The 12,659-nt window shown below is 41.4% G+C and overlaps 1 protein-coding gene across 5 annotated transcripts in view; it reads left to right on the top strand.

Annotated features, from left to right (window-relative positions):
* The window catches only part of Ap2b1 (adaptor related protein complex 2 subunit beta 1), a 94,387-nt gene that overhangs the window by 14,415 nt on the left and 67,313 nt on the right, over positions 1-12,659 (top strand). For 4 of the 5 annotated variants that reach the window (XM_090351236.1, XM_090351237.1, XM_090351234.1 and 1 more), the window contains exons 3-5: positions 2,609-2,714; positions 7,239-7,374; positions 9,899-10,144. In XM_090351236.1, the coding sequence (XP_090207362.1) occupies positions 2,609-2,714; positions 7,239-7,374; positions 9,899-10,144 (488 nt within the window). Of the gene's footprint in view, positions 1-2,608; positions 2,715-7,238; positions 7,375-9,898; positions 10,145-12,659 lie in introns of those variants that run through there. The other variant, XM_090351238.1, reaches the window with a different exon arrangement.

Genomic DNA, 12,659 nt, shown 5'->3' with positions numbered 1-12,659 from the left:
CTTTCTTTCCTTTGTTCTTTCCTTCCCCCCCCCTCCCCCTTAAGTCACAGCACCATTTTTGGCTTTTTTGTGTGTGACATTTACAGCCTTTTATTGTGTAGTAAGACTTGAGACTATTGAAAACAAAATACTCTTTTTTTTTCTTTGTATATTTTTATTGTAATTAATAGAAGGGTTACATTATATTCACCAGATGGAAGGTGCATTACTTCACAAACATTGATACCCTTTTTCATGTCTTGGTTTCCCCACCCCCGCCCCTCATCTTGTTTTCCCCCCTTCCCTATCCGATTTCAAATAACCAAATAAGCATATATACAATATATTATTTCTGGCTTTTTCTGTGTATGTGATACCAAGGAGTTGAACCTGGGTCTTTGTGCATGCTAGGTAAGCACTCTACCACTAGGCCAAACTCCTGGCTCCTGAAGTCAGGTGGGCCTCAAAAAAATAGGAAGTCTCTGGCATCTTACAGTAGTGGGTCTGAATTGTAACTCAAGATTATGCCTTTAGAAATTACTCTGTACTATTCTGGGCTGGGAGTTTGGCCTAGTGGTTAAAGTGCTTGCCTAGCATGCATGGAGACCTGGGTTCGATTCCTCAGTACCACATACATAGAAAAAAGCCAGAAGTGGTGCTGAGGCTCAAGTGCAGAGCTCTAGCCTTGAGAAAGTCCAAGGACAGTGCTCAGGCCCTGAGCTCAAGCCCAGGACTGGCCAAAAAAAAAAAAGAAAGAAATTACTCTGTACTATTCTTTTAGCAGCAGAAGCATCATCATCATTATCATCATCACCATCACCATCATCTTCATTATTGTTATTATTTTGATCTGTTATGGGTGCTGTCCCTAAGCTCTTTTGCTCAAGGCTAGAGCTGCAGCTTCTCTTCCAGTTTTCTTGTGGTTAATCGGAGCTAAGAGTCTCATAGACTTTTCTGCCCCTGGTTGGCTTTGAACCATGATCCTCAGATCTCAGCCTCCTGAGTAGCTAGGGTTATTGGTGTGAGCCACCAGTGCCCAGTTTCATAATTATTCTTGTTACATTGATTGAGTAGGCTGAGGCCTAAAAGACTGTACCACGGGATGGGTTGGGAGGGATGGGGGAGAATGTCACAAGGGGTGACATTGATCAAGACGTACTCCTTTGTTAAATGGTAACTCCTTTGTACAACCACATAAAAATAATAAAGCCAGTCCCAGGGCTTGAACTTAGGGCCAGAGCACAGTCCTTGGACTTTCTCAAGGCTAGAGCTCTACCATTTGAGCCACAGCACCACTTCCAGCTTTTTCTGTGTATGTGGCACTAAGGAATTTAATCCAGATCTTCATGCATGCTAGGCAAACACTCCCTATAGGCCAAACTCCCAGCCCCAATAAAAACATTTTTAAGGCCATAAACATTAAAATACTGATTAGGGCAATGATTTATGGAAGGGATCTCCTTGTCATTCTGATTCATGTCATCCTGAGTGGAGCATATGTATTATTATCTTGATGTGTTTTTCAGGCAGCATGAACCTAAGATTGGAACATCTGGATTCAAGGGATAGCTGGGGGGCCAGGAGTGTGGCCTAGTGGTAGAGTGCCTACCTAGCATACATGAAGTCCTGTGTTTGATTCCTTGGTACTGCATACACAGAAAAAGCTGGAAGTGATGCTGTAGCTCAAGTGGGTAGAGCATGTTAGCCTTGTGAAAGCTCAGGGACAGTACTCTGAGTTCAAGCCCCAAGACTAGCAAAAAAAAGCGAGGGGGGGAGGTCAGAGATAGCTGGGCACCTGTGGCTCATGCCTGTAGTCCTAGCTAATCAGAAGGCTGAGATCTGAGGATTACATTTCAAATCCCGCTGAGTCAGGAATGTCTGTGAGATTCATCTTCAGTTAACCACCAAAAAGCTGGAAGTGAAGGTATGGATCCAGTAGTAGAGCCCAGCTTTAAGCAAAACAACACCAGGACTGGCAGCAAAAATAAATAAATAAATAAATAAATAAATAAGATGAGACAAATACAGATTTCTAAATCTGTTCCCTGTCTACATTTACTTTGTTCTTAGTACCTTAAAATTTTGATGGAAGAATATCCTTCAGTATTCTCTCCCTGTTACAGTTCGATTTACTTTTTTCTTCTCTTAATGGGTCCTAAACATCTACACTGTATATTAAGGCTGTAATTTAAAAAGTCCTTGAAGCTTTTTGGTGGTATCCTTATCAGTTTCTCTTCTAGTGCTGTGAAGTTTACCTAACCCATAACTTTTTTGTTTTTGGTTGAACATAGAGCTTGAACTCAGGACCTGGGTGCTGTTCTGAGCTCTTTTGCTAAGGTTAGCCCTCTACCACTTTGAGCCACAGAGCTACTTCCAGTTTTCTGGTAGTTAATTAAAGATAAGAGTCTCACAGATTTTCCTGCCCACGCTGTTTTTGAATTGTGATTCTCAGATCTCAGCCTCTCAGTAAGTAGGATTACAGGCATGAGCCAGCATCATCTGGTGCCATAACTTTTTAATAATTTATTTCAGTTCCTGCCTTGCTCTCCCGATGTTATTGCATAGTGCACAGTTTAGTATTCTGTTCTAGTGGTGCTGGGGCTCACCCACTTCCTCTCATCTTTTGTAGGGGAAATCTTTGAATTAAAAGCTGAACTCAATAATGAAAAGAAAGAAAAGAGAAAGGAGGCTGTGAAGAAAGTCATTGCTGCTATGACTGTGGGGAAAGATGTGAGGTAAGAGCCGTCATTCCATCATTGCTCACTTCAACGATACCCCTTTTAGGGCCTTTATTCATTGTACTTTAAAGTCATAGACTTGTAGGGCATAGTGATATCTGCGTGTGGTCTCAGCTGTTTAAGAGGCTAAGGCAAGAGGATCCCTCGAACCCAAGAGTTGGGATACTACTTGGGCAACAAAGCAGGTCTCAAACCTATAAAGTTTGTTTCCCTGGAATATCATTGGGTAGTATAGTGCTTGTATATTAATGCTCTGATTTAAGTGTTTTGTTTGCTTTTAGTAGAGCACTGATTTTGTTGCACTCAGATTTAGCATAAAATCTGAGAGCTGGCAGTTACAAATATGTTGCATGAGATAGTTTTAAATGATAAAAACATACTGTAAAGTAAAAGCTCACATATTAATTGGCTTATGCCAGTGCCCACAGCTTTATAACTCCACATTCACCTGTTAAATAAAGATGAAAATCAGTGCTAACAAAATTTATTTGGTCTTATTTTCTTGTTCATTTCTATAACTTAGTGTAACCATTTGGAAATAAGGACCATCTATGGGCTCTTGCAATGCTTTCCCAGTTTCCATGAAGCCCAAATGGTTTTTTATAATTTTTACATATTGTCTTTTTTCCCATATTGATGTTTACACTGATGACATGAAGCAGTGGAGCATGAAATTGCCAGTGTCTCAGTGTAAACTCAAAGCAGTCGAGTTGGTCATTAGTTGCTGTATTTTTTCACCACCATGTCCTTACAAGAGAAAAGGACAGTTTTACTTAGGACTGTCCTTCATAACACATTATACATTTATTAAAACTTGAACTTTGGGTCATGTAAGGTGGTTCATGTCACATGTCTGTAATCCTAGCTATGTAAGAAGCAAAGGTAGGATGGCCAGCTTAGGTGGGCCCCAGTTAGAAGCTTCAGATTCTATCTGAAAAGTAACAGTGAATAACAGTTGGGGACATGGCTCAAGTGGTAGAACATTTGCCTGACAAGTATAAGCTTGAGTGAAACCCAGTAGTACTCTCCAACCCACAAAAATTTGAACCTTAAGTACAGTTCTTTTTAATATGCTATGATGGTGAAATGAGAAATGTGCATAGAGCTTATTTGTATTGTAAAGGATGGTGATTAAGAAAAAAGCCCTGTGTGATTATTTGAATTGTAAATACCTGTCTTATGTGAAGGAATGATTGATAGATGATGTTTAATCAGATTTTGGTATTTGGGGACATTTGATCAAAATGAACCCGTACTTCAAAGGAGAAATTTTGACAGATATACTTTGAGCATTAAAGTAAACATTAGAGCTCTTTGGTCTTTTGAGATGTGGGAAAAGGGCTGTGTCATAATGAAATGGACAGACAGCTTTGTGTTGGCCTATGGCAAATGTAACCTGAGAGGACGAATAAGGCTGAGAGAGGAAATGCTACAGGGACCAATTGAGGCAGATTCAGGCCTGGGTTTTGTGAACAACAGCCGAGTCCAAGAAGGCAAATGCTGCTGCACCCAGCTCATCTTGGAATTTCTGTGCTTAGTCACATGATACCTGTTCTGATTTTAGAAGGTAAATATAAACTTAGGATTTTGTAAAACTTGGTTCTTGACATTTGAGCACCCGTCTACTGAGATTGGTGATGAAAGAAGTAGTGAAATGTGTCAACATTGTGTGGCTCTGGGTAGCTCAGTGACCCAGCATCTTGCGGTGGACCACTGCCTATATCACACAGCTATGCAGTAAAAGATCTGTAAATTATGACAAAATTAAGCAGCAATAGATCTATTCAAAATGCATGATAAACGTGTATATTTTAGTGTAATCTCATAACTTTTTTTTTTTTTTTTTTTGGCCAGTCCTGGGCTTTGGCTCAGGGCCTGAGCACTGTCCTTGGACCTTCTCAAGGCTAGAGCTCTACCATTGAGCCTCAGCACCACTTCCGGTTTTTTTCTAAGTATGTGGTATCAAGGAATCGAACCCGGGTCTTCGTGCATGCTAGGCAAGCACTTTAACCACTGGGCCAAACTTCCTGGCCTCACTATAACTTTTAAGAAATGACTACTTATGTACTAAAAATAAGAAAAACCTTCGCATGTGTAGTTTTGGGTTTTTTTTGTTTTTGTTTTGTTTTTTTCCATTTTCTTTTGTTGTAGGGCTTGAACTCAGGGTCTGGGCACTATCCCTGAGGTCTTTTTGCTCAAGGCTACCACTTTGAGCCATAGCTTCACTTCTGGATTTTGAGTGGTTAATTGGAGATAAAACTCTCACGGGGACATTCCCCCCTCCTTCCGGGCTAGCTTTGAACCCTGATTCACAGATCTCAGCCTCCGTAGTAGCTAGGATTATGGATGTGAGCCATTGGTACCCAGCCACATAAGATTACTTTGAAGTATATATTATGGTGATACTATTCTATTATTAAATATAAAATTATTATAAACTTCTCAGGTGCAGTGGCTCACACCTGTAATCCTAGTTACTCAAGAGGCTGAGATCTGAGGATCAAGGTTCAAAGCCAGCCCAGGCACAAAAGGACCTGAAACTCTTCTCTCCAGTTAACCTCTAGAAAATGGGAAGTGGGACTTGGATCAAAGGTAGAGCAGTAGTCTTGAGCTGAAGAGCTCAGGGACCGCACCGAGATAGAGTTCAAGCCCCACAACCCACAAAAAAAAACAAAACAAAAAAAACCTACAAACTTACAAATATAGACATTTAAAATAAGAAAATATTTCTTTCTAACTTATTGTATGAAACTGTATTGTTTACTTTGACCAAAGCCTTCATTCTATAAGAGACTGAACATTGGTACATATAGTAGACTCCAGCTGCCTTTGTTTAAACTAGATACTAAAGAGATGTGTGAAAATACAAAACACTCATCTCATTAATCTAAGTGGTAAATTTTCACTTATGTTTCAAAATGAGTCTGATTATTATTTTAAGTGGATTAATTAATAAAAATAGTAAAATTTTCTTCCTAATATGGTAAAATATATAATACACATGAACAGAAATCCTCTGGGTCTCATTAATTTTTATAAGTATGAAACGATTCTGAGATCAAAAGGTGAGAACTGTTCCCATAACCAAAAAGGAAGCCCGGATAGAAATAAATAGTAGTACAGGATGTGACTGCTCCTGAGGTGGGTGTAGATGTCTGTTCCGATTGTTTGATCTGTTAGCCTATAAAGGGACATTTGGTTCTCAGATTGCTCATCAGTGACCATCTATATCTGGGAATGGTAAAAGTTTTTCTGGAAAGGTACTCATAAATAGTAAACATTTGGAGTTAGCAGACCAAGAAACAAAGCAAGGGCTGGTAGTACTGTACTGTACTGGTAGTACAGTATATCCTTTTCAAGAAGCAAAACAGAGGATTTTTTTTTTTTTTTTGCCAGTCCTGGGCTTGAGCTCAGGGCCTGAGCACTGTCCTTGGATTTTCTCAAGGCTAGAGCTCTACCACTTGAGCCTCAGCACCACTTCCGGCTTTTTTTCTATGTATGTGGTACCGAGGAATCGAATCTGGGTCTTCATGCATGCTAGGCAAGCACTTTAACCACTAGGCCAAACTCCCGGCCCCTTTCTTCTCTCACTGTTTCTTTTTTTTTTTTTTTTTTTTTTTTTTTTTTTTTTTTTTGCCAGTCCTAGGCTTGAGCTCGGCCTGAGCACTGTCCTTGGACTTTCTCACTTCTGGCTTTTTTCTATGTATGTGGTACTGAGGAATCGAACCCGGGTATTCATGCATGCTAGGCAAGCACTCTACCACTAGGCCAAACTCCCAGCCCAACAGAGGATATTTTTATAGGCACTTTCGTAACTAGGAAGAAAGAATTTTGAAACATCTTTCTTTCTTTTTTGTTCTAATCTGGGCACTTGGACTCAGGGCAAAGGTGCTGTCTCAAGGCTAATGTTAGACCACTTTGAACCAAAGCTTTGCTTCCAGATTTTGAATGGTTAATTAGAGATGAGTTTCATAAACTTTTCCTGCCCAGGCTGGCTTTGAACCTCAATCCTTAGATTTCAGTCTCTTGAGTAGTGAGGATTATAGGCATGAACCCCTAGCGCCTGGCACCTGGCCCAAGAAATTTCTTGATGAAATTCATGTAATAAGCCGGGTGTGGTGGCTCACGCCTGTAATCCTAGCTACTCAGGGGGCTGAGATCTGAGGTTCAAGGTTCAAAGCCAGCCTGGGTACTAAAGTCTGTGAGGCTCTTATCTCCAGTTAACCACTAGAAAATGGGAAGTGGGGCTGTTGCTCAAGGGGTAGGGTGGTAACCTTGAGCTGAAGAGCTCAGGGACAGCACCAAGCCTGGAAAGCCCCATCACTCACAAAACAACAACAAATCCAGAAGGGATGCTGTGGCTCAAGTGGTAGAATGCTAGCCTCAAACAAAAGCTCAAGAACAGTGCCCAGGCCTTGAGTTCAAGCCCAAAGATTGGCAAAAAACAAAACAAAACAAAACACAGCATTTCTAACTAACACCTGGCACCAGCCCCCTTTCACTGTCTCTTTCTGTCTTCAGCTCTCTCTTTCCAGATGTAGTGAACTGTATGCAGACTGATAACCTGGAACTAAAGAAGCTTGTGTATCTCTACTTGATGAACTATGCCAAGAGTCAGCCAGACATGGCTATCATGGCTGTCAACAGCTTTGTGAAGGTAACATATCCAAGGACTAAGACCACTTTCCTCTGTGTGTGTGTGTGTGTGTGTGTGTGTGTGTGTGTGTGTGTGTGTGTGTGTGTGTGTCTAAGGCTTGAATGCAGGGCCATATGCTCTTACTCAAAACTGGTGTTGTACCACTTGAGCCACCTCCACGTGACAGTTTTCTGGTTAACGGAAGATGGAGGTTCATAGATCTTTCTTCCTGGACTAATTTTGAACCTCAATTCTCCAAGTCTCATCCTTCAGAGCAGCTATGATTATAGATATCTATAATCCTAGTACTTAGAAGGAAGACCTTTAGTGGAGAACTGGCAGTGAGGAGCAGTGTTCACTGTTAAGCAATCTATTTGCCAGCCTGTGTCAACTAGGGAAGTTGAAGCCATAGGGTGAACCTTCTGTTAGTGGGACGTGATGGATGCATTCTTGCCAGATGGGTAGAAGAAAGCCAGGTGAAACCTTACTATTCATGCCTTCCAAGACTGACATATCATTAGTTTGGGCATAACATTAGTTCCTTGGGCCTTTATCTTTGTAAAAATTATGCCTTTGACTTAAAAGCCCAAGGAATTATTTTTGTTTAATGATTTTTCTTTGAAACATGAAAGTAGAGGGACTAGTTAACGTATTTCTAAGTAATCATCATGCATTTTTAAACATTACTGGCATATGGACACTATCATTAATTTATATACTTTCTATATGTTTCTATATTGTGCAGATACTTCTTTGACCCCTATTCCCGTTGTTGCTAGAAAAACATATTTCTTTTACATAGGTCAGAATCAGATGCTTGCCCCACACTTTGTTTGTGGTACTGGGGTTTGAACTCAGGGGCTTGTACCTGCTTGGCAGGTGCTCCACCACCTAGCTTTTAGTTATTTTTCAGTAGGGTCTTGTGGTTACAGTTGGTTGGTTTTTTGTCTGTAACCGGCTTCAGACTTCAATTCTTCTATCAGTGTTTCCCGTAGCTTCAGTTACAGGAGTAAGCCACCATTCCTGACTTGTTGGTTGACATGAATCTTGCTAACTTTTCCCTGCGGTGGCCTTGGAACTGTGATTCTCCTGAGTGTCTGGAATTTCAATTTGTGCTATGATGCTGTGCTTTAGACTTGAACATACTTAATAGAAATGTTCAAATAGTATTCCTTTTTCTCATTACTGAAACCATGAAATAATGTTTTGTACTCAGCCCAGAAATTGGGCTCGAGGACAGTGCCCAGACCTTGAATTCAAGCCCTAGGATTGGCAATAAATAAATAAAGATCTTTTTTTTTTTTTTTTTTGGCCAGTCCTGGGCTTGAGCTCAGGGCCTGAGCACTGTCCTTGGATTTTCTCAAGGCTAGAGCTCTACCGCTTGAGCCTCAGCACCACTGCTGGCTTTTTTTCTATGTATGTGGTACCGAGGAATCGAACCTGAGTCTTCGTGCATGCTAGGCAAACACTCTACCACTAGGCCAAACCCCCGGCCCAAATAAAGATTTCTTAGCTTTAAGAATAGTGTCTCACTAGCCCAGTGTGTATCCCAGACTGGCCTAGAACTCACAGTCATCCTGTCTCAGCCTCCTGAGTGATGGGATTATAACCGTGTTTCGCTGTGTCTATCTCAAAATACAATCTTCTTTAGAAAACATAACAGTATGGGGCTGGGAGTTTGGCCTAGAGGTAGAGTGCTTGCCTAGCATGCACAAAGACTCAGGTTCGATTCCTCGGTACCACATACATAGAAAAAAGCCAGAAGTGGTGCTGAGGTTCAAGTGGTAGAGCTCTATCCTTGAGAAAAATCCAAGGCCAGGACTGGCGCACGCACGCACGCACACACATACATACATACCACCACCACCACCACCACCACCACTAACAACAACAAAAAACCAGTACCAGCTGGGCATGGTGATACACACCTGTAATCCTGCCGACGCAAGCAGTAAGGATAACTGTCTGAAGCTGCTGCCAATAGAAATGTGAGGCTCTTATAAAATTATAAAACATATTTGCTGGGCAAAGTGTATGCCTGTAATCCTAGCTACTCAGGAGATTGAAGTCAGGAGGATTGCAGTTTGAGGCAACCTAGGGGAAAGTTTTTGTGAGATCCTCCTCTCAGTAGTTAAGGTTGCCATGGGGTAGTTTGCACCTGACGTCTCCACTATGGAGGGAAGTATAAAACAGGAGGCAGCCAGTCTAGTAATAGGTCTGGACAAAACCAAGGTCCTACCTCAAAAATAACCAGAGCAAAAAAAGTACTGGAGCATAGCGCAAGTGAAAAGAGACCTTGCACTCAGTCATTACTACTAACACAAACTCAAAACGACCAATACCCACTTCCTTTCAGACCTCCTAGAGCAGACAACTTGGAAGGGAATAGCATGGGAGGTTGGGTTTTGATGTGGAATGTGATTGGAAACAGCTTAATGTAATAGTTTTTGGATCTGGGGATTAAAACTAGGGCCTCTTGCATGGTAGGCAGGCAGTTTACTCTGAGTCACTTGATACACTTACAGCTGATGATTGTGTTTTGTAGGACTGTGAAGATCCCAATCCTCTGATTCGGGCCTTGGCAGTCAGAACCATGGGGTGCATCCGGGTGGACAAGATTACAGAATATCTCTGTGAGCCTCTCCGAAAGTGCTTGAAGGATGAAGATCCCTATGTTCGGAAAACGGCAGCAGTCTGTGTGGCAAAACTCCATGATATCAATGCCCAAATGGTGGAAGATCAGGGATTTCTGGATTCTCTACGGGATCTCATAGCGGATTCAAATCCAATGGTACTAAATTTCTACTTTTATAAAGAGAGTGAACTGAGCATCAGTGACTCAGGCCTCTAATTCTTGCTACTCAGGAGGCTGATACCTGAGGAATGGAGATCAGAGCCAGATTGGGCATACAAATTTGAGGGACTCTTACCTCCAGTTAACCAGCGAAAAGCTGGAAGTAGAAATATGGCTCAAATGGTATAGTGCCAGCCTTGAAGAAAAAAGCAAAAGGACAGCACTCAGACCTTGAGTTCCAGTCTAGTACCAGCATATGCATACAAATATACACACACACACTCACACACACACATTGAAGAGTTATTAGAGAGGTTAATTACCAGTAGCAATGTGTGCACATGTGTGTCACACACAAATGAGATTATGAGAGCACGTGTGTGTGTGGGTACAAGAGCAGGACTGGGCTGGAGATGGAAGTCAGTAGTGGAGCCTATGCCTGGCATGGGCACAGCTCTGGATTTGATCCCTAGCGGTACAAAAACACCCAAACAAATAGAAAAAACAAAAAACAGAACTCCTTTGAGACCATCGTAAACACTTAACACTCTGATCATTTCAGAGGCTGAGGCAAGCAAGGACAGAGATTTTGAGGCCAAACTTGGGTACACAATGACCTGAAAGAAATGTATAGTGAGACTACCTAAAAACAAAAAATCAAAAAGAGCAATATTTAAAATGCTCTCTTTTCAAGGCATGTCTCACACACAAAAGTCTTTGGACACTGGGGCACAGAATATCTCTGGGAAACACATTTTCTGCTCATCGCAGATTGTCTTACATTTGACATGCTTTTTTATTTGTTTTATTTTGTTTTTTATTTATTTTTATTGTTGTTGTTTTTTGCCAGTCCTGGGGCTTGAACTCAGGGCCTGGGCTCTGTCCCTGGACACATTTTTGCTCAAGACTAGCACTCTACCATTTGAGCCACAGCACCACTTCTGACTTTTTCTGTGTGTATGGTACCGAAGAATCGAACTGAGGGCTTTATGCATGTTAGGCAAGCACTCTACCACTAGGCTACACTCCCAGTCCCCTACATGCTTTTTGTTCTTTTTTTGCTGCTTTTTTTTTTTTTTTTTTTTTTTAAGATTATTTTTTCACATATTCTGGTGTTAGGAGACTAGAACTGAATCAAAATGATCATTATCGCCTACCTTCAAAGAAAATTCTAGAACGGTATTTTTGACAACTTGATTATGTAATATAATGCCTCAAAATTGAGATTTTATTTATTTATTTTTTGCCAGTCCGGGGCTTGAGCTCAGGGCCTGAGCACTGTCCTTGGACTTTCTCCAGGCTAGAGCTCTACCACTTGAGCCTCAGCACCATTTCTGGCTTTTTTTCTATGTATGTGGTACCGAGGAATCGAACCCGGGTCTTCATGCATGCTAGGCAAGCACTTTAACCACTAGGCCAAACTCCCGGCCCCTCAAAATTGAGATTTTAAAAGGTACTTTCTTAGCTAGGCACTGGTGGTTCACACCTATAATCATAGCTACTCTGGAGTTCAAAGCCAGCCGGGACCGGAAAGCCTGTGAGATGCTTATCTTCAGTTAAACTTTACTTTTAGAATGAAAGTGTTCCTCCAAAGTGATATATTAACTGCTAAGAACTCAATCTCACTTTAACTGATTGATTCCCTGAATACCTGAGAAGTTGGAAACATTTCTTTAAAGTATTCCTCTTTTTGTCTAGTATAACCTTTACTTGAAGGTGAATAATACTAGAAGGGTATAATGTTTTTTGTTTTTGTTTTTTTTCTTTTGGGCAGTCCTGGGGCCTTGAACTTAGGGCCTGGGTGCCGTTCCTGAGCCTCAAGGGTAGTATTCTATCACTTGAGCCACAACGCCACTTCAGGCTTTTTCTGAGTAGTTATTGGAGATGAGTCTCACGGACTTTCCTGCCCAGGCAGGCTTGAAATTGTGGGTCTTTACTTATCAGCCTACCGAGTAGCTAGGATTACCACCAGCGCCCAGCTACTTCTACATTTGTAGTTGTTGTTATTTAACTTTCTCAATGGAGGGAGAGTTGGAATTTACCTGAAAATAGGTATCATCTCTCATTTTTACTTGCTTCAGATAGGTGCTTTGACATCTCTTTTGGTTTATCTTAGTCTGAGTAGCCTTGGTTTATTATTATCTTCCTAGATTAGTAGTAAGATCAAAGGATGAAACCAGTTACCTTTAAAAAGAAAAAAAGATACTTTTGGAGGACCAGGAGTTTGGCCTAGTCTTACAGTGCTTGCCTAGCATGCATGAAGCCGTGGGTTCGATTCCTTGGTGCCACATACATAGAAAAAAGCCAGAAGCATTGGTGTGGTTCAATTGGTATAGTGCTGGCCTTGAGAAAGCCAAGGACAGTGCTCAGGCCCTGAGTTCAAGCCCCAGGACTGACAAAAACAAAACAAGAACAAAAAAGACTTGCTGAGCACCAGTGGCTCATATCTGTGGTCTTAGCTACTCAGTAGGCTGAGATCTGAGGATTATTGTTCACAGCCAGTCTAGGCAGG

Source organism: Megascapheus bottae, chromosome 17 (genome assembly GCF_031878675.1).
Source record: "Megascapheus bottae isolate mThoBot1 chromosome 17, mThoBot2.hap1, whole genome shotgun sequence".
Lineage (NCBI taxonomy): Eukaryota > Metazoa > Chordata > Mammalia > Rodentia > Geomyidae > Megascapheus > Megascapheus bottae.
The sequence above is the reverse complement of the archived record's forward strand: the minus strand, read 5'-3'. Positions and strand labels throughout refer to the sequence as shown.